General features: G+C 42.0%; 2 protein-coding genes across 7 annotated transcripts in view; both read right to left on the bottom strand.

The window, feature by feature from the left end:
* The window catches only part of LOC307003863 (Golgi apparatus membrane protein TVP23 homolog B), a 291916-nt gene that overhangs the window by 161525 nt on the left and 103432 nt on the right, over window positions 1-26959 (bottom strand). The window lies entirely within an intron of this gene.
* LOC307009641 (extended synaptotagmin-1-like) lies at window positions 506-26126 on the bottom strand. 6 transcript variants are annotated; one of them, XM_079633518.1, is made up of 14 exons: window positions 26057-26126; window positions 25497-25605; window positions 25133-25407; window positions 22948-23036; window positions 21449-21490; window positions 18160-18325; window positions 17149-17222; window positions 16738-16804; window positions 16550-16664; window positions 13466-13512; window positions 13238-13329; window positions 12807-12921; window positions 5125-5445; window positions 506-3861 (listed from the first exon to the last, which is right to left on the bottom strand). In XM_079633518.1, the coding sequence occupies exons 6-11, from the start codon at window positions 18160-18162 to the stop codon at window positions 13327-13329; spliced, it is 309 nt and encodes a 102-aa protein (XP_079489644.1). In that variant the 5' UTR covers window positions 18163-18325; window positions 21449-21490; window positions 22948-23036; window positions 25133-25407; window positions 25497-25605; window positions 26057-26126; the 3' UTR covers window positions 506-3861; window positions 5125-5445; window positions 12807-12921; window positions 13238-13326. The 6 variants fall into 6 exon arrangements, with proteins under 6 accessions (XP_079489644.1, XP_079489643.1, XP_079489641.1 ...); XM_079633517.1 differs by having other exon boundaries at window positions 13238-13512; XM_079633515.1 differs by lacking the exon at window positions 16550-16664 and having other exon boundaries at window positions 5125-5448.

The raw sequence follows: 26959 nt of genomic DNA, 5'->3' as shown, positions 1-26959 counted from the left end.
TTATAGTCAGGTGCGACTTATATATCAAAATGAATTCATACGGACTGAGATGAACCAAGAGAAAACATTACCGTCTACTAGGGCTGGGACGGTATGGATTTTTTCTTACCGTGGTTGAAAAGCAAGAAATTCCCCCGGTATAGAAATAAACCGCTTTAAATCCCCCACCAACAACAGAATTCCACGCACACACCAGCGCACACACCAGAGGCTAAGGCAATTAAACATAATAAGGAACACGTTTACTACATTTATTATTTCACATTTAGAACAGAAATGGAATGATGTCTAAATAAAGTGTTGGCAAAACGAAATATAGGCTAGGCTATGGTTTACATTTTTTGCTAGACAGACTTTGTTAAATGTTGTTGCCTCAGAAAAAAACGAGCACACTTTGAAATAGTCAAATTTTCATCAGGCAGTAATTCAATTATATTCCATATTTATGTTTACATAATATAATGTTATTTTGTTATTTTAATTTAATCTATGTTGATTACCGGTATATGAAAAGTGAACAGCATGAGTAAGATCATAAGATGGGTCAGAGATTATTTTGACCACTTTATTAAGTTTTGTTTTGTAGAAAGCCTTTCTTTAAATTGAATTTCGTTTTGTATAAATTGTATCTTAATTTTAATCAATGTTTCATCAACCAATTGCCTGAATTAATAAATAAGAAGCAAATATAGCAGACATATAATCAGGACGTTGAGGCGCCCGTGCGATCTCTTGCATTGCATTTCGTAGAGAAGACTTTACTCTGTGAAAATATTTATTTATTTTTGTCAATGTGCGCCGATCGGAATTCTGGGGATCCAACATAGCCAATAGGCTATAGGGACTTTAGCCATTAAATATCTTTGCTGCATTGGATCAGTCTCCTTTCTAGAACAGCCAGGAGCTTTCTAGCCTCGCGGCAGCAGCGCCTTGCATCGCACATAGACCTTAAACAATCAGCGGATAACTTTGTGTAACTTAACTTTGTGTTAGCCTACGTGTCGTCATACACATCAGCATAAATGCTCCTGATAAATTATGTTATTAAAGCATTAACATTCACAATCCACTATTAATTTAACATAAAAGCAAGCAGGCTGCGTGTTTGCCATGAATGCGCGCAAATGCGCGCTCTCTTAATAATTTTTAAAAAGCTAACATCAATTCATCGTGATCTCATACATCTCTGTTATTATCAATGACGCTGACTGCATAATGAATCTTTCATAATATCTTTTATAATCCGAGGATTTGCCAGCATGCAGAATTCAGCACTGAACAAAAAGTCAGTTTTGAGCCGTGAGGGGATTCTATCTTAAATTGCTTCTGATTGGCCATTGCGTTCAAGAAATCAACACATATGTCTGTGATTGGCTACATCGCTCAACGCTGAAAACATGTTACAAATAGAAACTCTGGCCTGTAAATCGTTTCTATTTTGTTTTAGTTGTTCTTGTTGCTTTTCTGCAACAGATGAATAGCAATTTATTAGTTTATATATATATATATATATATATATTTATATTTTATTCATAGATATTTCAATTTAATCGTTTTATTCTCCCGCAGCCCGCACACACATAGTGAGTGCATTACCGCCCGCGCTCGCACCCGGTCATCAAATCTAGTCCCGCGCCGCACGTCTCTAGATCACGGGCGCGGCCCGAGTATACGGCGGGAAATATTGGGCTCGGCAGAGAATCTAAGCTCTAAACAGGACAGAGTAACGCGGCGGATATCGCTCATATACTTTTTGTTGACGACGTAGTTAAGGCGACAGGCGTGTGTTGCTTAGCGCTTACCGCTTTCTTCCATCTTAAAAATATATCTAAATTACGTCATATGCTCTCAATGAATAATGCAGAACAATTAGAATAATGCAGAACAATTAGTTCATGCGTTTATGACCTCAAGGCTAGATTATTGTAATGCTCTACTGGGTGGTTGCCCTGCACGCTTAATAAACAAACTACAGCTGGTCCAAAACGCAGCAGCTCGAAATCTTACCAGAACCAGGAAGTATGACCATATTAGCCCCGTTCTGTCAACACTGCATTGGCTGCCTATTAAACATTGTATAAATTTAAAAATATTGCTGATCACTTACAAAGCACTAAATGGGTTAGCTCCGCAGTACTTGAGCGAGCTCTTAACGCATTATAGTCCTTCACGTCTACTGCAATCTCAAAATTCCGGCCAGTTAATAATACCTAGAATATCAAAATCGACTGCTGGCGGTAGATCCTTTTCCTATTTAGCATCAAAACTTTGGAACAGTCTTCCTAACATTGTCCGGGAAGCAGACACACTCTGTCAGTTCAAATCTAGACTAAAAACACATCTCTTCGGCCTAGCATACACATAACACATTATAGACTTCTATAATTAGGCTGCATAGTTTAGAACAGCCGGGACCGGGAACACTTCCCCTAAATCCTGATGTACTTGGTACATCATAAGAAGGATGGCGTCTACGCTAATATTAGTCTCTCTGTCTATCCCGAGGTTTACCGCTGTCCACCGGAACCAGGCCGTATCCAGATCTGATGAAGGACCAGCGCCAGGACACGACGACGCTGCTGACCTGAAGTGTCAACCGGTCTCTCCTCCTCTCCACTCCGACTACAACCAACCAGAACTGGACAAATACTCTGATTCATTCTGAACTTCATACACTGTTCACTCATTGGCCAGAGGAGAACTGGCCCCCGACTGAGCCTGGGTTCTCCCAAGGTTTTTTTCTCCATTCTGCCCTGATGGAGTTTTGGTTCCTTGCCGCTGTTGCCTTACCTTCTGGCTTGCTTAGTTGGGGACATTTAATATTCAACAATATTATAGATCTGCCTTAAAGGTGGACGATGATGAAATTGTTTTTTGTATTATTTTCATGTTATCACTGTGAAGCTGCTTTGATACAATCTGTATTGTAAAAAGCGCTATATAAATAAAGGTGACTTGACTTAGGCGGCCGCCTTAGTTCCAAAGTGCTGCGGGAACCCTGTGTTACGTTAACATGCCGGACACCTATTCAGCCTGTTGTTCTGTGTGCTATTGTGGAGCTGAATAACTAGCCTTTCCAAATTATATATTCAATTTAATTAATCAATGAATAATACTATTGATTAGCATTACCAAACATGGACGTTTTATTATTATTTTAATTTAATACTGTGAAGCTGCTTTGATACAATCTGTATTGTGAAAAGCGCTATACAAATATTCTTGACTTGACTTGACTTAAATGTCTGTTCTTGGTCTTGGATTTTGTGAAATACATTTCTAAAAAAATGCGACTTATAGTCCAGTGCGACTTATATATGTTTTTTTCCTCTTCATGACGCATTTTTTGACTGATGCGACTTATACTCCGGAGCGACTTATAGTCTGGAAAATACGGTAGTTTCAAAGAGAAGTAATCGCAAGGTATTTTGTGTGTGTGTGTGTGTGTGTGTCGGTAAAAGATGTTTTTCTGTAAAATACTGCTGTTCACGCTATGTTGTTGATTAGGTTGTGTCAAATATTGTGGTTGTTTATAATTCTTAAATTTATCCCTCCTTAGGTGGAGTTTTATGCGAGGAGATTTCAAAAGCCGCACGACTTTGATTCAATTCAAATGAACCGATTGGAAAACAAATCGTTCGCTATTCGGACATCGCTACATTACATAAAAGTTTACACAAAAACACTGGATGTTCCTCTCTTAGTAAACAGGGGTGGACTTATTCGGACATTATGCATTAATAACAGTGCTGGAGTGTTTATTTTTATTCACCTATCAAAAGACGCACTGTATGCATTCTTACCTCAGAAGGCAGGTCCTCTCCCGGGGTTGGTTCATGGCCGCGGGAACTGCAGCACCCCCTGTTGACAGAGAATTTAAAATGATATGACTTGAAATAAAGTTTTTTGTTTTTCAACAGGTTTTTATTTTTCCAACTTTATTCATAAAATTGTTCGAAATGTAATTTTTGATTAAATTTGAGTCAAATTTGGTTTGTAATTTTGAGAAATAAATATATTTTAAAAGTCGATTTGGCGTGAGCCTAAGTCCCGCCCCTCCGCTTCCGGTGTGCTCATGGGACCTTATTTTGGAAAAAATATGTATGGTAGTCAATGGCGAGAGACAACTTATCTTTTTATTCCGTCCAAACTTTCTTGACTTTCATAATTATCTTTTAAATTGACAAACATCATATGTGTAATTCAGGGCACAATTCAAACGAGATCAAAATATTTGTTGTCTCTCGCCATTGACTACCATACAATATTTTTCCGAAAGGGATCCCATGGTCCACCGGAAGGGGAGGGACTTAACGTGACGTGCCTACGCTAAAATTAGACTATTCAAACGAAAATCTCACCTAATGTAAACATAGGCTACAGAGAGCCCTGTCATCTGGTATAATTAAGGTTAAAAATAACTACTCAAATTAAATATAGGCCTAATGCGGATTTTATTACAACAACAACTTTATAATATTTGAATGATATAGTACGCCTCACTTATTTCTGGTTATGTTTACTTTCAATGTACTGTGGTCAATGATATGTTAGTGTTCATCTAAACTAGTGAGTGTGTGAGAACAGAGGAATAACTTCAGTGCGAACCACCAACATTTGTTTATTGGGATTAAATATTTTAACCATTCTGTGTCATTTTTCAATGTCAGTATTTTCACTATTTACATGTTTGTGCCCAAAATGCTATAATATTCAAAGTAGTTGACTGTGATTCTCCTCTACGCTGTGTGCGTTATTGATTAAATAGCCTAGCCTGTTTAACATGGGTACAGGCACCTCGGGCACCACATCTTAAAAGACTGGTTTAAACACCAGCGCACACAAGCAATCCTTTTAATACTCAATTTCATTTAAAAATGTAAACCCAACAGGTATGACATGTCAGAAAGAGAAAAAACAGTTCATGAGAAGACGAGCCTATAGGACGGCTGCAGCTTAGTGGATAAATATATTTAGCTATTTATTATTCAGAATGCACAGTTGGAAGGAACATTTCAGCAGGCTCAAGATAATTAATACAGAGATCATTATTCACTGTTTTAATCAATTGGCAGCCATTAAACAGTGATAATAATCTGCATGTGTGGAGGTGCGCTGACTGACCTGCTCACAAACACGCTCCTCAAGTTCCTCATTCACTGCTACTCCCCATCAAGCGCACGGCAGCAGGCTCCGGCCCACGGCCAGCGGTGGAGACTCCGCTCCCTCACGGACGCCACTCGCCTGTCCCCCGACAACCCAGCACTTCATCACAACTTCTCCATTCAGCTGGGTGTCAACCATAAAGCGTCTGCTAAATGATTTAATGTAATGAAAATGTCCAGGCCTGGTCCTCTCCTGTTCTTCACTGTCGTCGCTCCTGCTTTTATGCTCCCGTAGCTCCTCCGTGAAACACTCGAGACAGGCGCTCATCTCTGCCTCGTCCTGCTTGACACAGTAACACAATTAAATAATGTTTAAAATATTAAGAATCATTAAAACTGCTCGACTGGAGAACTGGCTGTTGTGTGACAGTAATTTCATCTATTAAACAAATCTAGTTATTTAATAGTCTGCAGACCTGCCAACCTTGAAATTATTTTTGAGTACCATCAGTGGGACGGGACACGGGGTTTGGGTGGGGTTATATATTCACAGTTTTGCTTACACAAACACACGCCTATCTTCATCTTTCAAGGCGGTAACTTCAACATTACGTCAACTGAGACGTATATGGGAACTCCTCCCTTCTCCATTTTTGCTGAAATCTTATAAGCTAACGCCAGCTGTGGGACAGCTGGCCAATTGACGCGAAGCATGCAAATACTGACAGGTTCGCGGGCAGTATAAAATGCATGGGCGCGACAATTGCGCCAGAATCTCTTTCTTCATGCTAGAAATCACAAAAAAAGCAGTCATCGTGGAAGTTGCATTAGAGGACTAATCAACCTTTTTTCTTCAACGCATCCGATGGCTACTACATGCCAGATATGTGCGGGCCCCCTAGACCCGCCCGACCCTCACGAGTTCTGTGTCGCGTGCCTTGGCCTCGCCCACGCCGAAGCGGCACTAACTGATGAAACGTGCTCCCACTGCGCCGAGCTGCCAGTGCGCGCCCTCAGAGCCAGAAGGGAAGTGGCTCGAGCAACAGTAGGAATGAGGCCCACTGCCGCCAGCGAGCCGCTGGTGGGCCCTCCCCGCCCGAGGACGAGGTTTTCGATGCTGTCAGCTTCGCGGACGCGAGCTTTCCGGTGAGAAGCAAGCTGGACTCGTGGTTCCTCCATTCAAGCCGTCGTCAAACTGCATCGAGGAGAAGTACCCCGTTCTTCCCAGACGTTCATGAACACGTGGTGAAGTCGTGGGCTACGCCCCAATCGGCGCGCACCACTCTAACACGCAGGCCATGTTAGCGCACGTGGACGGGGTGGAAGCCCACGGGTATGTGCGCATGCCCCCCGTCAAGGAGACCGTTGCCGCGCACCTGTGCCCATCTTCGGATGCGTTGGGTTCGGACCGCAGCCTGCCTTCCAAGCCGTGCAGGTTCACGGCCCACCAGGCAGACAAGGCCTATGCATCTGCGGGGGAGGCAGCTTCAGCTCTTCACGCCATGGCAATCCTATAGGTGTTCCAGGCAAAGCTGCTTCAATCCTTGGAGGACGGCGCAGTGGAAGCTGACATCATCAGGGATCTGCGCGCGGCAACGGACCTCGCGCTGATGGCCACCAAGCGCTCTGCACAGGCCATCGGCCGCTCCATGGGGTTCATGGTCGTCCTCAACAGGCACCTATGGCGAACCTTAGCTGACCTGAAGGACTCGGACCGCAAGACACTACTGAACGCTCCAGTCACTCCCTCCGGCCTCTTTGGTGACGCCGTGGAGTCGTGCTTGTGTGCGTTCCACAATAAAAACATGTATCCCTTCACAAAAAGAGCTTTTTCTTCCTCTTGCACCCAACACTGTGTCACTCGCCCTGCCCCAGAGCAGCGCAGAGTCACAGCCCATAATTATAATGGCCTCTCAAGGGCGCGGGAGTGCCAACATTACACAAAGCCCACCGCGAGCCGCCCTCCCGCCAGTGTTTGTAGACTTGCGGGGGCGGGGCTCCAGTCAAAACACATCGTCACTGGCTACGGCGGCCATAGAGCTAACGCGTCCGCTGTGTCACTTCATGGACGCGTGGGAGGCTATTCCGGGCGTTTCACCGTGGGTACTGGGAATAATTCAGCACGGATATTCTCTCCAGTTCAAACGCAGGCCACCCAGCTTCAATGGCGTGGTCCCGTCACTGACTTTGCCCCAAAACGTTCCCGTTCTGAGGCAGGAAGTTCTCGGTCTGCTCGAGAAGGGCGCGATAGAGCGTGTCCCTCCGAGCGAGCAGGAGAGCGGATTCTACAGCCGCTATTTCGTGGTGCCAAAGAAGGATGGTGGTCCGCTACTGGATCTGAGACCCATCAATAAGCACTTCACAAGCGCGCGTTCAGAATGACAACACTGAAACAGATCCTGGCACAGATTCGTCCCAGGGACTGGTTTGCTTCAGTGGATTTAAAGGACGCGTACTTTCATATTCAAAAATTGCGATGCGCCACATGCGCTTCCTGAGGTTTGCTTTCGAAGGCACGGCTTATCAGTATTCGGTGCTACCGTTCGGACTAGCCCTGGCTCCCCGAACATTTTGAAAGTGTGTGGACGCAGTGCTTTCCCCCCTCAGATCGAGCGGGATGCTGCATCCTGAATTATCTGGACGATTGGCTGATTTTGGCCCACTCAAGAGATGTGCTAATCAGTCATGTGGAAACACTGCTTCGCCACCAAGATACGCTGGGACTGCGTGTGAATATGCAGAAGAGCGTGTTTATCCCGAATCGGACTATAACCTATCTAGGAGTATGTTTGGTCTCTGTGGCGATGCGAGCCCACCTCTCTCAAGAGCGCATAATCTCATTGACTCTGCGCCGTTTCAGACCGGGCAGGTCTGTTTCACTGAGGGAATTTCAGAGGCTTCTGGGACTGATGGCGGCAGCTTCTTCAGTGTGCCATCTGGGCCTGCTGCATATGCGGCCGCTGCAGTTTTGGCTGAAAACTCGAGTTCCGCCAAGGGGTTGGTCCTCAGGCCACAAGCGCATTACGGTCACTCACAGCTGCGTCAGCACTCTGAGACCGTGGAGCAACCCGGACATGTTCAGCCCAGGAGTTCCTTTGGGTACAGTGACACAGCGCATCGGGCTGGGGAGCAGTATGCTTGGGCGTGCCTGCCTCAGGCCTGTGGTCGGAGTCACAGAGAGAGTGGCACATAAACCGTTTGGAATTGGAGGTGGTGTCCTCAGCCCTGGAAGCATTTCAGTCAAAATTAGAGCAGCCACATGTACTGATTCGAACCGACAACACGTCTGTGGTCTCGTACATAAATCGCCAGGGCGGCGTGCGCTCCAGAGCCCTGTTCAAACAGGCAGCGAGTCTCCTGTTGTGGGCGGACCGTCACCTTCTCTCCATAAGAGCGGCGAACATACCCGGTCTCCTGAACCGTGGAGTGGATATGCTGTCGAGGAACGGGATTCCTCAAGGGGAGTGGAGGCTTCACCCTGGATCAGCCCAAATGATTTGGGATCGATTCGAAAGGGCAGACGTGGATCTGTTTGCCACAAGCGAGAACACGCACTGTCAGACGTTCTTCTCGCTATCCCACTCCCCGCTGCTGGGAGATGCTCTGACATTGCGTTGGCCGGAAGCCAGGCTTTACGTGTTTCCTCCGGTGAAGATTCTGCCTATGGTGTTGTGCAAAATCAGAGAGGAGAGAGCGTCAGTGATCCTCGTGGCCCCGAACTGGCCGAATCAGCCCTGGTTCGCGGACCTGAGAGAGTTAATCATGGCTCTCCATGGCGAATCCCCCTCAGAAAGGACCTGCTGTCTCAGGCGAACGGCACGATATGGCACCCCAGCCCCGAGCTGTGTAACCGTCATGTGTGGCCGCTGCGGGGACCTTAGATGAGTGAGATACTCTGCACTCACGAGTGCTGAGCACACTCGCGGAGTCGCGCGCGCCTTCAACCAGGCGCCTCTACGCTCTGAAATGGGGAGTTTTTACTAAGTGGTGCAAGGACATAGATATTGACCCGGGGACCAGTTCCGTGTCGGATGTTTTGCGCTTTCTACAGCACAGAATGGATAGCGGGAGTTTACCATCCACGCTGAAGGTGTATGTAGCCGCTATTGCTGCTTTTCGTTCCCCGGTCGACGGGCAATAAATCGGTAAGCACGCTCTGGTGATCAGATTTCTCAGGGGAGCGACGAGATTGTGTCCATCACGGCCGCCCTCTGTGCCCTTGGGATCTAGCTCTAGTTTTGAGGGCTCTATCTCTACCACCGTTCAAGCCCCTAGCTTCGATTACAGTTAAGGAGCTCTCCCTGAAGACGGCATAACTTCTAGCTCTCGCCGTTGGTGACTTACACGCGTTCTCGGTGAACGGTGATTGCATCTGTTTCGGACCGGGCGACTGCAGCGTCACTCTCCGGCCGAGACCTGGCTATGTTCCAAAGTCACTCAATACTCCATTCAGAGCACAAGTTGTTTCCCTGCCCGCCTTATCTGCTGAGCCGTCAGCCTCGAATGGCGCTGACGCTCAGACCGCTGTGTGCTCTGTCAGGGCTCTGCAGATGTACGTGGATCGTTCGGCCGCCTTTTGCAGTCGGACCAGCTATTCGTGTGCTTTGGTGGATGTGCTGTTTCAAAACAGAGACTTTCTCACTGGATTGTGGATGCTATTGCATTGGCTTATGAATGCCAGGGGAAGGACTGTCCCCTTAACATCAGAGCTCATTCTACGAGGGCGATTGCCTCCTCATGGGCCTGGTCAAAAAGGTATGTCTATTCAGGATTTATGTCTTGCTGCTGGCTGGTCTTCTCAGAACACATTCGCCAGGTTTTACAAGCTGGACGTACCGTCCGTAGCGTCCCAAGTGCTTTCGGTGAGTTGAGCTTACTCATATATTATGAAACTGTAGATAACCAACTATGCAGTAGTTACCATTAGCTGCTAACTCTGCGTTTATGGCAATTAGGTTGATGCAGCGGTCACCGCAAACGCTGTCGACACTGTTTAACTCTCATGCTTGAGTGCATATTTTGTTGTGCCTGCCCTGATCAGTGCAGCCTTCACGTTCATTATGTTAGGATATGCAAATTATGATAAGGTTGGAGCTGCCGCTTCATTGGCCTAGTTCTGCCTATCAGATGCGAGTATTCCTTGGCTAGGAACTGTCTGTCGCTTATGTGTGAGTGCAGTTGACCCCATTCTGGGCTTATCTTCTCTGCTCTTACGGCGTGATTTTATACAGTTCCCATATACGTCTCAGTTGACGTAATGTCTCGTTCCCGCCTCTCAGGGAACCGAGGTTACGATAGTAACCAGAGTAGGGCTGGGCGATAAATCGATTTTATCGATTAACTCGAGTGTGTAGTGTACATCGATGTGTTTGAATGAAAATCGGTTTTCTCTATAATATCTGATTCTCAGATCTCAGATTCTGTCAATTTAATTACAAAATTCAAACAATAAACAACGTTTTGGCGCTTGTAAATGTGACGTGACAGATCGCAGACAGATCTCAGTTCAAGCGGCACGTGAACCGATCATCTGTTACTACAAACTTAGTTAATATAAATAAACACGAATGATCAATAGGTAATTTGAAAGATACAGTATGTAATGTAATAAAATCGATAGATCAAGTGTTTTTCAACCGCGGACAGAGGTCCATAAACAGCTGGAGAACAGTCGGGTAACGTTTACCTCAGGAAAGCCGTTTAATAACCATAGCACGTTAGTTGGACTTAAACAATTGTCTGTAGAGAGGAGTATTTTGCTAAATATGATAACTATATTACATTTTTATTATATTTTTACCTATATCATTAAAATATGATAACGTTGTCATTGTAAAAAACGCATTAAAATAAAATTGAGATGTTATTTTTAACCTTTAATAATAATACCAGCTGACAGGGCTCTGTATGTTTACAGTAGGTGAGGTTTTTTTGGGAAAGAAAAATTAACATAACACATTAACGTATCTACTGTACCTAATATTTATCCAAAGGAATCGATATTGAATCAAGATCAGAATCAAATCACAAGAATTGAAATTGTGAGCAGTAATAAAAACAGTAGCATACAGTCAGTGTACCATGTAAACACTGTGTTGTCACTAAACTTAATAAAATTCTTTTTAGTCACCAACTGATGCAAGTTTTTTTTTTTTTTTACATTTACACCGATTTTATGTTATGTTACATTTTCACGGTTTACAAAGGCAGGGCCTGCCATCTTGGCTAGCTAAAACTTGTTTTAAACAATTTATTTGTCATCTGCAGATTGATTTTAAATAGGGGGGGAAAAAACGATATAAATCGTAAATCGGATTTTTTATGAAAAAATCTGGGATTTTTTTTTTAGGCCATATCGTCCAGCCCTAAACCAGAGACGTTATTTTTAACACAATAACATTACACACATTCATGCTACATTTCAGACTCGCAGTTGTCAGTCATCCACAAGTCAGAGCACTTTCATAAAGCCATAGCAATTTCAAGTTTTTTTAGATTATATTGTTCAGAGTGACTATGAATGACAGAGCGTATTTTTAGAGTCAATCCATGCGATCACGCAGAGGATAAAGTTAACTCATTTCAATATTTCCACATCTCCCCCAGCCTGTTTACCGTGAGGAGTCAGACGCACCGAGACTACTGTACTGTCCTCGCTTAAGAAATCCGTCAGACGGCGGGAGTGGAAGGGGGATCGAGCGGGATTCTGTATTGCTGTCTCTATTCAGTCGGAAAAGGGTGGCCTGCCCACTTCAGGTTGGTGGAGAGTTCCTGCCTCAAGTGGAGGAGTTTAAGTATCTTGGGGTCTTGTTCACGAGTGAGGGAAGGATGGAACGGGAGATTGACAGACGGATCGGTGCAGCTGCTGCAGTAATGCGGTCGATGTACCGGTCTGTCGTGGTGAAGAAAAGAGCTGAGTCGCAAGGCGAAGCTCTCGATTTACCGGTCAATCTACGTTCCTACTCTCACCTATGGTCATGAGCTTTGGGTCATGACCGAAAGAACAAGATCCAGGATACAGGCGGCCGAAATGAGCTTTCTCCGCAGAGTGCTGGGCGATCCCTTAGAGTTAGGTCACTCGGGAGGAGCTCAGAGTAGAGCCGCTGCTCCTCCACATCGAGAGGGGTCAGCTGAGGTGGCTCGGGCATCTGTTCCGGATGCCTCCTGGACGCCTTCCCGGGAAGGTGTTCCAGGCACGTCCCACCGGGAGGAGACCCCGGGGAAGACCTAAGACACGCTGGAGTATGTCTATGGACTATGTCTCCCGGCTGGCCTGGGAACGCCTCGGTGTCCCCCCGGAAGAGCTGGAGGAAGTGTCTAGGGAGAGGGAAGTCTGGGCATCTCTGCTTAGACTGCTGCCCCCGCGACCCGGCCCCGGATAAGCGGAAGAAAATGGATGGATGGATGGATGTCTCTATTCAATCATAAGCCTTACTCATTTGTCAATCATCCTGGCGTGCTATTTTGGGAATGAACCAGCGCTATGATCGGTCAAACTCTTCTTCTTCTGCTGTTGCTTGATTTGAGGACAGCGCTTGCACCAGGTTTTTGCGTAGTTTAGAGTGACAAATCAGACCAGCGTACTTTGAGGTCAAAATGCGAACAGGTTGGCAGGTCTGAGTCTGTTTTCTCTCAATAATGTATTTTTGATTTAAAGGCCTGAATTGATTAAACAAACAAAAAAACATCTGTTTTTCTTACTTTTTTGGCTTCTTTCTTCTTCATTCTCTGTGCAAATCTGCTAACAAGGGATTATCTGCCATGTTCTCTGTAGTCAAGAATTCTTCTGCATCCAACCATTCATCCAGCGGATTTTCTGTGAAAGTTTTCAGAAGAGAGCGGAGTAATCACATTCGACCTTTCTGTAGTAGGCGTGTACACGTAAGGTGAATGTTACCATTGACATACAAAGCCTTTGTTGCTGTTACTATGACATGAGCATTTAATCACTGCTAACATTCATTATCAGTCCCCTGTGTTTTACACTTTGCTCATTCGTCATCAAGCTTTGACACTTATCATTTTACTGTCACTTTATGTGTCAATTTCAAATCTCCTAATTAAAGAGTGAGGGAAATTAAAGATGAAAGCATTAGCTATGTTTCCATCACCCTGTTTTTATGTCAATTTACCCTGCAGATCTGGCACTAGTTGTAAAGAGCAACTATATGGATCAACCAGGTTCGAGGTAATCCAGTCCATGATGACTTTGTGAATGAATTTACTGAGAAAGGAACAGGGACAGAAAGTGTGAAATAGATTAAAAAAAGAAAAGAAATGGATGTAGATCAGGACAGCGAGTGACTGAACTGAATAAAATGTTATTGTGTGTGTCACTATGTGTAATGAATGAAAATTACTGAATCAAAGGAAACTTGGCCAAACCAGTCTTCTTGAAGGTGAATTCCTAACAACAAAGAGGAAAAAGATTAAGATCACATGATTCTCTTAAAAGTAATATTCTAATTCAAGCACTAATGAAAGAATAAAGACAGTAAGGATCAGTACACAGTACACACTTGCAAGAAGAATAATGCAGAACATTTTTAAGTTCAATGGAGCTTCAAAGAACCCAGGAGGGTTTCAACTTCCTCAGTTAATGGATGTTACCAAGAATTAATAATGTACTTGGTGTGAAGAACCTATAGGCTTAGATTAAGCCAGGATTAGGCTTTAGTTCAATTAGGACATTTAATTAGCTTTATAAACGTGCCTTAGAAAACATAATAAAAACATTATTAACTGAACATGTTTTAACTGAAAGCAACATATCTTGAAAAATGTCAGTGCAAGTTGCTTTCAGTTAAAACATGTTCAGTTCAAACTAGGGATGTCCCGATCAGGTTTTTTTGCCCTCGAGTCCGAGTCATTTGATTTTGAGTATCTACCGATACCGGGTCCCGATCCGATACTTCTATAATACGTGCATAAAAAAAGAATAAAGAAGAGCGAAAAAACAGATCCAGGATGTTCCTTATTTTTTTATTGAATTATTATTTTAACATTCAACATCTCTGTTAACAAACAGAGCACTTCTGTGAGGTAGCTTAAACAATCAAGTAATAAATAACATAAATTCTTTACTTTTGGTAGGGATGTCCCGATACCGATACCAGTATTGGGTATCGGCCTGATACTGAGTTCATGTACTCGTACTCGTAAAAGCGATACCAGGCAGCATGTGTACAGTGTTTGTGTCCAGACAAAGAAGCACTGACAACAGAAATTATAATGGAGATAAAAAAGAAGGCTGTCTATGAAGTAAATGTATCATATTAGTGAAATATTAAACAAAATATAGTAACGCCTATATAGCTGTGGTGCGCGAGCTGATAAGAGAAAAACGCGCAGTGGATTGAGCGCGCCGCGGCACCGAAGCGCGAGCTGGTCGAGCGCATCAGACATCAGTGAAAAGTTTGTAGTTCAGTCGGATGTCAATGGCAAAGAAAGTAAAACGAGGCATGTAGCTTATTATTAACATTAACTGACCAGAGAGAGAGAGAGAGAGAGAGAGAGAGAGAGAGAAAGAGAGAGCGCACTTCTGTTGAATGCTCTGGATTGCTGATCGTTCACTCGGCACGTATATTTGGATTAAAACTAAATCGTAAGTAAAACATGAACTGTTACCTTATTTATGTTTAACGACATTATTACAGGACATTTGCAGGTCAAGAAGTTACATGAACTTCAAACATCCAAAGCGCGCGCCCCGAAAACCATCGCCTCAGACAGCGCGCGAACACTGAGTGGAATTCTTTCACTATTGCGCTTGTACGGATGAATTCACACAAAACTATGTAAAAACGCCCGTCTTGGCGAGTATCCTAGTAAACAAAGTATATTATATGTCAAGTGAACGTAGACAGTATAATTCAAATGGGGTCCGTGCGTTCGGTCTTAAAGGGGCAGCAGTTGAATTAATCTGCTGCTGTGTTTTAATGTTAACCAGACAAAGGATTAACTCTTGACTAAATAGGCTGCCTTTTTTTGTAACTTCACAAAAAGATCCATCTATATTTAATTTATACAGTAATGAATATGCAGTGCATTAAATATATTTGATGAACAAATTAAGTTTACATTTAATAAACAAATATGATTTGACATTCTTTTGGTTTCTCTACCAATACATTTAAAAATGACAAATGCATGAATTAAATTAATTGAAAATAAAAAATACAGGTATCGGTTACGGTATCGGCGAGTACCAAAAATGAAAGTATCGGTATCGGACTCGGCCTGGAAAAAGTGGTATCGGGCCATCCCTAACTTTTGGTGATGTCAACAAAGTGATGTCATGCCGCACGCGTTGCTGTTTCTGTGTGGGTCTAAAAAGGGTCTAACTCTGTGCCACCGCATAACTATAGATGTGTTAAAAAATAATGAGAATATATATACATCAGTGATGCGCGGGTCAACAACCTGCACCCGACCAGCGTTTTCAACTAACCCGCCCGCAACTCGGACCGCAAAAAAAAAGAAAGAAAATATTGTACCCGACCCGCGTTTTTTAAAGTAGCTAGTAAATGCTCATCGCGTCATGGGCCATAGACGGAGGAACTAGGGGTGCGCATTTTTCAGAATGCTGTATGATATAGCCTAGTGTTTTGTAATAAAGGCTTGATTTATTCATTTATTTCGTTTCATTTTCTTAACAATTAAGATGCTGCATGTGTTTATCCAGTCTAATCGAAGTGTGCGTCTCTCCCCCGACTTTCCCAACAAAAATCCCGCCCCCTCTCAGCAAATAGGGTACATAAAACTGACATTACTGAGCTATATGCGTTTAAAAGTAGCCTATTAAAATGGCACAATGGCATTGCTCAGTTCAACGCGTTGGGAAATCGTGCATTTTGTCCCGCGTCAGCTTTTATTCAAAAGTTAATAACGCGCTCAACATTCAAAAGGTAAATAAGGATTTCCCACTTTCATCTGCAGACTGAGCTTGTGCGTCATCCTCGCGCATTCAGCCAATAAAGTGTAGACCTGTGTATTTCATAGAACATTGTGTCTAGTACTATATAAATTACAAAGGTAAACGACCCGACCTACCGTGACCCGAATATCATTAAAAAAAATTTGGATGACTCGTAACCGCGGGTAACCGCGGGCACCCGCTCATTTTGGATCAACCCGCGCATCACTGATATACGTATCCGAGTCCTGATCGGGAGGTAACGTCCGATTCCGATCGAGTCTGAAACCACGTGATCGGGCCCGATTTCCGATCACGTGATCGGATCTGGACATCCCTAGTTCAAACATGCATTTTAGTCTGGGACTCGGCTCAAGACTTGTCTGTCAACTGGGAGATAGTGTAATGTCAAAAATGTTTTAAGCTCCAAAGAATCATATAGTCACCCACAGAAGAACCCACATTTTTCATAAACTCTTAAAAATAAAGGTTCTTTATTGGCTTTATTTCTTAATTTTGAGACACTCACTGTTTTTTTTGTCGAAATAAACTGTCACGGCTCCCATGAATGGGACATCATTCATAAGTGGGTCCAAAACCACAGTCATCTTTCCTTGAAGCTGAAAGAATGCAAATGGAATTATCTTTCAAGATTTATTTTCTACAGTGGCACCATGTATCAAATGTGCCGTCACAACTCACAACACATAATCTCACCTGCACTCCCTTCACGCCACAATTCATGCTGAGAAGTTTTGAGTCTATAACGGCATCCCCCTCGTAACTGAAAAAAGATGTCGGAGAGGACACGTTAGGTTTGCTTTTAACTCTTTACAAATTAATTGAACCATTCTGCTGAATTTATTCCAAACAACTAAAACTTGATGGAAAACTAAACAAAAATGGAGTCTCTAAATAGGATATACACTCATGTCATGTTACAAATCTGAGTTGGCTGCAGTTTGACGGTCAGGTTTTGTCAGCTTGTGAAATACAGACACAATATCGATTACATTAGACTTTTAAATCACTCCCTGAGAGACAATTGACTCATTATAGGGCCTCATGATTGCATGAGAAGCTCAAATATATCTCAATCTCAAGTCAGTAAATAGATATATGTGTCACCTGAGATCAACTACAAGCACTATTTGATCATCTTCATTGTTTGAAGTAGCCTCCACTCCAACGATCTCCAACGGCTGTAAAATGAAGAAAGGTTAAGTTGTAGAAGATAAAAATGTGCAGCCAAAACTCTAATATAGGGCAAATCTGTTGTTTCTTTATGCATTTATTATTCCATAACACTGCAATATAGTCGTTTTTTAGGTCAGTAGATTTTAGGTTCATATTAAAGTAATTTAACAACATATTTGCTTGTTCATGGTTCTCTGATGTCAGCTAATGGTCACATGACAAATTATCTTTTTGATTTGACATTTTATAATTTCATTATCAGCTCATAAACACCCGCAGTAATAATTCAATAGCTATTTTTAAACATCAGAAGTCTATGTAAATGAGCTACATTTTTACAGCCTTATGTATGAAGGTAAATAAATAAAGCATGATTGCTTTACAGGCTGTGCACCAGTAGGCTGACTATATGAGTCTGTACTGAAAATATTCAGTCTGTGTATTCAGTGCATGTGTCCTGCTCATATCAGTTTGTAATGTTGATGCTGCTGAATGTAGGCCTAGTATCTGCACTCCTGCATGCATCATTTCACCCGTCTACTGATCGAGAGGATCCCAGAATTATTATTATTATTTTACTAAAATGAGTTACAATAATATTGTTTCCCTTTAACGTGTATTTTAAGAGCGTCTCTAAATTATGTACAATTTATCGCCTGCAATGCCATCGTGTAACCACTAGATGGCTGTATAGCCCTATATGTGTACATATCAAGATGCTGTTTTTCCCCAGGATGCTGGGTTTTTATAAGTTATTTTTTGTCAAAGTTGAGTTTATGTTGATTTAGAAACAGCTTTTTGTATTTCAGTCAAATCTGGACACAGCATTTTGCTATTCATACTAGCTACACATAATAGCTCAATCAGTCACACGAAAGTAATCAGAATCTATACAGTGCGACCAAGACAATATTTCAAAATATATAATTGAGTGTTAAATACCATGAACAGAATATATAATATATACAGTTTTCATGTAGACCAAGTCTACATTGGTTAAGCTGCATATACGTATGAAGCAGTTGCTGTCGTGGATATATGAAGTAAGGCAGTCCGTGATCTTCTTCTTTAAACGTGCAGCAGTATTTGGCCAGGCCTGCTTGATAACCTTGAGAAATAGACAGGAAGAGAAAGACAGTGTCATATTTTTATTTGATATTAAAGTCACCATGAAATCGAGAATGGACTATTATTATCTTTAATAGAATATTGTAGTATTTATTGTAAATGGCTCATCCGTGCACATCTTTTTGTTTAAATTCATGTGCCCTCATTCATATTCAAAACAACTTCCCCTCTTTCATTCACATCTCATCTCTTCTCTGATGATGTGTTGACTGGCGTGAGGCCGCTCTACATCTTCTCTTGTTCGAGAAGCCGTTTCTCTTGATATACGTCACAATTCGCCTTTGGCTAAGCCACGCCCTAGAATGTAGATTGACCAATCACAGCGCAGCCAAGAACGAGCTCCCACAGAGGCTCCGACACTTTTTCACGGCGCTCCATTGACTTTAACGCAGGAGGCTCATATTTTTGGTCTCGGCAGGCTATTACGTCGTCGTTTTATAAAAAATATGGTTAAAGTCCCTGTAAAGTCAAAATTAAGTATGTGTTCTGAGTTTGTCATATCACAGAAAAATGTGTTATTAGCCACCCAGCCAAATTTGAATGATAAAAAAAGCCGGCAAGTACATAAAATAAGCTATTAAAATATTGAAAAAATGAGCAGTGGTCTCTGCTCTCAAACGCTGGGGGCGTGGCCGCCGGCTGCGCTGAAACCTGTCTGACTGACATCCAACTTCTCGAGTGACTTTATGCATGAAAGACTCGGTCTCTTTTGTGGTCGGAAGGAACTGCTTTGTGAACGGATAGTTTAAATTACTTGGCTAAGAAATCATATTGATCATATAAATAAACAAAAAAATCACGTTAGAGTGTTGCAGTATTTATTAGCCTACTTACTGTGGACTACCTACTATAATTATAACATAAGCACACAAGGCAGCCTACCCTCATTGGTGGGCGTGCACTGCCGAGGATGGCACAGGTGTCGGCGCGACGGGAGGATGACGGCCGAGACGGGAGATAGTCGGTTCGGCCACATTCACCAGTAACAGCGGATTATCAGAGCATCCCAGTTGTCTCCGACGAAAGTTTATAAAACTATCCCGTGTAAAATGATCACTACAGAGGCGGGTTTTGGTGGTGATCCTCAGCTCTCCATCAAGGTGGCTCTTCACAAAATTAATCCACCTCTTCTTGATGTGATCGTTTTTAGGAAATGTTGGACACCGATCTGTTTCGTACATGATCGCATCCAGGTAGTAGCCTACGCATTTCCGTGACGAAGGCATAGCTAACTAGCAAACTGTAGGCTGTAGTAATAATAGTACTAACAGTAACTTAACTCGCGATTGAGCGCCAAACTGATGCGTATGTGCTCTGTTTATATTGTTAGAGAGCAGCCAGCCTCAGGGGCTCCAGTGCGTCATCAAGTAGGGGCGGGGCCAGTAGCTCAGGGGCTCCAGTGCGTCATCGAGCCCCCGTTTTAGCCCCGCCCAAAAAATCCGGAAAATAGCAATGGTGAAAAACTGTTTAACGGTCTAACTCCACAATTCAGTACTTCGCAGTTCACAGTCTTTGTAATATGTTTTAGCAATACATTTCTAACATTTATAATGTGTTTAGAATTTTTTTTTAGAATTGCCTTTACAGGGACTTTAAACGTTGTGCCTGGGGCATTTGTAACACAGATACGCGTTTCCCAGAGAGGTTGGAGGGGGGTGTCCGTTTTTTCCCTTCCCAAAACCGAAGTTAAATACTGACAAGTGTCGTCTTTGGATTAAACTGTGTGGACGTCCTCAGTCAGCGAAACCCCTCAAGGATCAACAAGCACACTTTTGTCTCTAAGATACATTTAGCTTTTAACCTTACTGAAGTTATACTAGTTAGACAGTTTTATGCTGGTTTAGGTCATGATTTCGGTTCTCTGCCCTAATTGTTGATACGCTAGCACACGCTGCTAATAAATACAACTAACGTTATACTCGCGTAGTCCGTTTGCTTTGTAATAACGATTATAGAAGTGAATAGAGACCCAGCTCTGCATGAACAGTGTTGCTGCTTGATATTGTTAGTCCCAGCCTCCGTCTCCATTAGGATATGCTGTGGTTCATTGTTTTGACTGTGACCGTTATGCTTTTGCCTCTATTTGGATGCCTTGTTGTTGCTTGCGTTTCACCGTTTGTCTTGAATAAAGCCTTTGAACGCACACTGCAGACACTTTTGCCTACTTCTATCGGACACTTTATTTGCTGCTTTATAAAAGTTTGATAAAATTTCAGCAGGAAGAGCCGTCACAGCATAAGCCATGTTGATACCAAACCAGAGCCCAGATGAAGTTGTCGGAGGTAGCAACAGTAACTAAGGGGGGCGGGGCTTAGCCAAAGGTGAATTAGGGGTGGGACAAATAGTGTGATATGAGAATATATACGATGGTGCCAAATATTGATATTTTAATTAATAAAATAAGGCGCTCGAAATAGATTTCCCTGCTCCCAGCTTTGCTACTTCATGTCTCCTCGAGTTGGCGCTCAACACATGAATAAGGGAAACGGGAACATAAGTTAACTAGCCTAAGAAAAATAGCTTTTTAATGGGATGACGGACAGCAGTGCGAGTAAATTAATAGATGCCCAGCCACATTTAAATCCAAAGTCTGGGAAACTCTTTCTCAGGCATTTTGTTTTCATAGTTAGACAGATATCATGATGTATAATTATAGGATTGTCTAGCAATATATTGATTAGGTATCGTGAACCATGTATTTTGTATTGTATCGTGAGGTAATGTGATTCCCACCCCTAGTCACAATAGGGAAGAATCTCTAAGAAAAATAGAGATTTTTAAATTGCATGTGATAAAATGAAAAAAATATATAATATTTTTAAACCCAATATATCTCTATCTGCTCCTCCTTTCATCTTATGTTATATTATAGTATTTTGGTGCTTATTGTGTAATGTACTTGGACAACTATTATTAAGTCTCCTGGAAAAGCATGTATAGCAACTGATCTAATAATTGAAAGGCAAGAAACATATGTTTGGTTGGATTAGTGTTTGGTTGAGAATGGATGTGTAATAATAGTATATAAAGCTTTTGTTCAGCAGGCGTGTGTGTGTGTGGTCACAGGCAGCTGTTGTGACATGAGGGAGGGATCATTCATCACCTTGTTCAGCCATTCAGCCTTCTCCACACCTGGAGAGTTGACCTGAAATCATAAAGAAAAAACAATAACAGACTTTAAAGTGCAAAGACTGTCTATGCTTATGAGCTGTACTACAAACTTTAACAGAGGAAGTGGTTAAAAAGAAGAAACAAAACAGCACATGCAACCACCTCAGTCTATCATGAATGTTTTTTTTCTCCATTTAAACTATTTTATTCTTAAATAATGCATATGCAGTGTAGAATCTGATTTGTCTTGGATAATTTCCCTCCATTAATAACATGCATAGCTTATTTTACCACATGATAGCCACGAGACATGACCACATATAGTAGAAACTCTTTTATGGAAGCATACTGTGCAACTGGGGAGGAGATGACAAAGCAACAATGTGTTCAGAATGATTTGGACGATGGGAATTTTACCAAGTACGCAGTTACTAGTATTCATTACACTACAGATACAGCGCCACCAACAGGTCTAAAAGTGTCCTCTAAATCTGCAGACCACTTCTACACTGAAAAAAATGATTCTGACCCCTTGTAAATGTTACATGTTTTTATCTGGTTGATTTCACTGATTTTAATGTGTTATTTAACCCTTCTTATTTTTTATTATTAATTTTCATATTCACTGCCCTTGTTTAAAACAAGTTAATTTCATTCAATTAAAAGTAATTAGAAAAAAATATGTTTCATTTAATTTCCATATTCACTAAAAATGAATACGCTATATCTACTCAATAAAATTGTGGCAACAGATTACAAGCAATATTAATTAACTTTAACAGATTAGAATTGAGTAATAATTAATCAAATTAATTCCTTAAAAGTTCAAATGTAAAAAATAATAATAATTTTAAACAAAAATATCTGAATAACAGACAGATGTCCGTTTAAAAGATTAATTAAGCTTCCGGTGTGCTTATTTCGGAAGAAATATCAATCGTAGTCAATGGCGAGAGACAACTTATCTTTTTATTCCATCCGAACTGTGCCCTGAATTACACATATGATGTTTGTCAATTTAAAAGATAATTATGAAAGTCAAGAAAGTCGCAGTTTGTCATAAAATAGTCCGGAAAATACGGTAGTTTCAAAGAGAAGTAATCACAAGGTATTTTGTGTGTGTGTGTGTGTGTGTGTGTGTGTGTGTCGGTAAAAGATGTTTTTCTGTAAAATTCTGCTGTTCACGCTATGTTGTAGATTAGGTTGTGTCAAATATTGTGGTTGTTTATGATTCTTAAATGTAACCCTCCTCAGTTGGAGTTTTAATGCGAGGAGATTTCAAAAGCCGCACGACTTTGATTCAATTCAAATGAACCGATTGGAAAACAAATCGTTCGCTATTCGGACATCGCTAAAGTTTACACAAAAACACTGAATGTTCCTCTCTTAGTATAAACAGGGGTGGACTTATTCGGACATTATGCATTAATAACAGTGCTGGAGTGTTTATTTTTATTCACCTATCAAAAGACGCACTGTATGCATTCTTACCTCAGAAGGCAGGTCCTCTCCCGGGGTTGCACTTGGATCGGCGTTCGTAGATCGACTGGAAGTGACTGTTTTTCAAAGATGGCTTCTGCCTGTATATGCAAAGTTGACATAGACAGTATATAAGATGGACACAGCGACCCCATAGATTTCAACAGGAGAAAAAAACAAAAAAAACAGGACAATTACAAAGTTCTCAATGCTTCGGTTTGAAGGTAGGGACCCTCATTATACTACCGTGTTAGTGTGGGGCTATTCTGAGCCTTGTTAGTGTATTAACAAGCGATTTTTATTTGTCATTACACTATGCCCTATATACTAGCGTTATACCAGCGTTATAGGCTAAACTGTTTTTAGAGATAAAACTATTTACATTCGACAATCATGAAAACAAATCTCAGATAACGGTTGACTAGGTAACAATGTGTAACAATGTGTAATTAGACAAAAGGTTCATTTTGCGCCGGAGTTCTCCTTTAAGGGAACATAGTGAGTTTTTAGGGAGCAAATGTTTCAGAGCACTGTAAGGATTTAGTGATTTAAGACGGCCCTTAACCCCTAACTGAGCTAGGCACCTGATACCCCTTTTCCACCAACAAGAACCAGGTGCTTAGCCTGGCCAGCCAGACTTACATCAAGATGTTTAGTCTGGACACTCTCCATAGACTAGGCTTACTCCGAGAGGCGGGATAAACGGCTGTCTCTCAAAATCCCTCTGCACGCAATAGGATAGCGCTACAACCAATCAGAGCAACGAAGAAGGTGACGTTTTCCCACCAGCGGAGCTAATTGGTATATTAAACTTTTTCCGTATCCAGTCGGCAAAACTCCGAACACATCTTCCTTTTTTAAAAATGATTTAAGTGCCGTTTTTTGCTCTTTTCTTAAAGAGAAACTTAACTCCAAGTCCTCCAGAGTCGCGGCCAAAGCCGATTCGAAAGACTGCTGTTCGACAGCTGCTGCCGCCATTCTTTGTTTACAAGTGCCTATGCCAGCCGTCGCAACTCTGTCGTCATATGTTAAGCCCGCCCCGCATGCTCTATACACGACGTGATTGGCCTGACCCAATCTGGGTTTTTGCTGCTAGAATGTGTATTGAGAGTTGCTAGACTGGCCCTGGCTGCAAAATACATTTTGCTGCCGCTAGGGGCGTCTAGATTTCTAGGCTACCAGGTGCTGGTTCAGAGCTAGAACTAGAGCCAGTTCGGAGTTGGTTCTACTGACGGTTCTTCTAAGAACCGGTTTGCCTTTCCACAGGCTAGAGAGCCAAAACAGAGCCAGATCTTACGTCACTGTGTATACATCTCATATTGCCCAGCAACGCTAGCGCGGCAGCGCCAAACAAAAACACACCAGGCTTGTTCGAGATGGTTCGGCTTCACGCAGACCGATCGCCGCGTGACATTAAAGCACTAAGAAAGCGATCCAAAAGCACAAGGAGTCGTATGCTCTCCAAATACTCCCGGAGCTCTGATTGGTCCGCGCCGCTCCGATGCATCTCGAACAAGTCTTACATCAACAATGGCGTTCGTTGCGTTACTATTGATGCTCATGGCTTTGCGAAACTACATCGGCATCCAAACACGGCGAATCAAACGTTCGTGCAGCTCGCCGTAACTTGCATAGACGGAGATTACAATCGAGCAGCTATTAGCTCGATTAGCAGCTATTTAAAAAATGGCGGTCACAAGTTTCTTTTCGTCTTGTTGGTCACGGTAACCCCGCCCCCAGCCCCTGACGCAAGCGGTTCTTACTCTAGCCCAGCAATGTTTTGGTGCTACTTAAGAACCACTTTTACTGGTTCGGAGCTGGTGCTTTGGTGGTCGAAAAACTAAGAACCGATTTGAAACTAGGCTCTGGCTCCGAACCAGCACCAGCTCTGCCTTGGTGGAAAAGGGGTATGAGTGATATGCATCCAGAGTTTAGCACCTTGATTAGCTTGTAAAGGTGTGCTGGACTAGGTTGGAGCAAAACTCTGCATGTAAGTGGACCTTTAGAGACAATTGTAAGATCTCCTTGTCACGGTTCATGAATTCACTGTTTCCTTCGGGTCTCGTGGCTTTGTTGTTTACATGTCTGTGGGTGTGTGTGTGTAGGGCGTGACCGAGGCGTCATCACTAATCAGCGCTCAGCTGATCGCACTCACTGACACCAGCTGCAGCTCATTTACTCTCCCATAAATACTCACTGTTTTGTCCTTCCTTTGTCAGAGCGTTGTTTGGTGTTTGTTGTGAGTGTCGCCGGGTCCCTGTGATGTTCCATACAAGTTTGCTCCTGTCTTCGAGTTCCTGATCGTCTTGTCGTCTCTTTGTGTGGATTTCGTCACCTCACTGGATCTAGCCCTAGCATTTCACCGAGCACTTCACGACCATCGAGGTCCCTGTGTCGCCCGTGTCGTATCATCATCATCTTCATCATCATTGTATCATCTACCTGCTTTGTGACTGTATTTGCTATTCTGACCTATAATATTAAATCAGAGTTTTTTCACTTGCATCTCTGCTTCCTCATAATTACAGTAATGACACTCCTGCAATATGTTCTGAACTTACAACACTGGTGGTGTCCAGGCCAAAGTTCTGCAGAGTTTCTGATGATCCTGGATCAGCTTCTCAGGTCTGCTTAATTAGGGTTGGCCTCAGGACTAGATGGCAAACAATACTGTAAAGAGAAAGAAGATAAACAATATTATTATGTTATAAATCATTTGTTCTGTGTTCATCTGCTTACCTGTACAAAGTATGCATCATCAATAAGCAGTAAATATTGAATTCGTTCCTATGATGGTGTGACGTCACGCGAAAACTATGAATTAACCGTAACGCATACTTTTAGGTTAAATAAATTAGCTTACTTCTATTCATCCATTAAACCAATTGCCACCAAAACCTTTACAAAACTGTCAAATCTCTCATCTACACATAAGATGCGATTAAAAGCTCAAAATACAGCTAGCTAAGTTAACTTGCCTCCCTAACGGCTAACGGACTTTTTCAAAGACACTAAACCATTTCTATAAAGTTATATTCAATGGAAGCGAGTCATTAACATGAAAGAAAGTGTCAGACACATTTGTATGTATTATTTGTGTAATTTTAGGGACTAAACTTACCTGAAAGTAGTTAAAACAACAATGAGAGACGGAGTTTTGCTGCATGTCAGTTGAGCTGCCGTCCCGTTTCCATGGTAACGCCGCCCTCCGCTCCAGTTCAAATGCGTCTCGAATGTTCAGCGCGCGCGCCCATTAAAACACGTAGAAGTCACGCAGCATTTACATAAATGTAGAATTGATGGAGTTAATTATTTGAAAGTCAGATGAAATATCCTTCAACGTGATACATTATTAAGTGGATAGGGCTGTGGCCATCGTCAAACTGTAAATGGAATGAGCATATGAAAGCATTGAAAATGTAAAACAATGTTTGAAGTAATTTATATAATAGCCAGGCTATATTATAATATAATATAGCTTTAGAAATGATAAACGTGGTATAGATAAATAAATAAAATTGCAAAAACTACATGATATAAGGCATGAACATATTTTCTCATACACTACCCTTACCGGGTTTTTTTTACAGTAAAATACAAATGTTACTGGCAACGGCTCTTGGTCGCCTTCACTTTTTTTAAAGTATGTTTTCCCACTCACACATTATGAAAAATATTAACAATCTTATAATTAGTCCATTTTTAACACTGCAAAATATGACACATCAGGACATGCATACAAAACACTTCAACAATCATATTTCTGGATACTCAAATTTGGTTAAAACCTTTGTAGACATAGCTTGCATGACAGCACAACAAAAACACACAAAAGTGAAACCCCATTGCCTTATATCTACTGCTTTTCTTATTGTTGTGCGGTTTATAGTGAGTGATATTTCTTATTTACAGAAGTTGTGCAAATATTACAATACATTTTAATTTAATTTATTTTTTTGCAATTTAATAAATTTAACTGTCTGCTGCTTGCTCCCTGAAACAATTATTAAACTAATATTAGCAC

This window comes from Phoxinus phoxinus (assembly GCF_949152265.1).
Source record: "Phoxinus phoxinus genome assembly, chromosome: 1".
NCBI classification, from domain to species: domain Eukaryota; kingdom Metazoa; phylum Chordata; class Actinopteri; order Cypriniformes; family Leuciscidae; genus Phoxinus; species Phoxinus phoxinus.
This window is presented reverse-complemented; position numbering and strand designations above follow the sequence as displayed.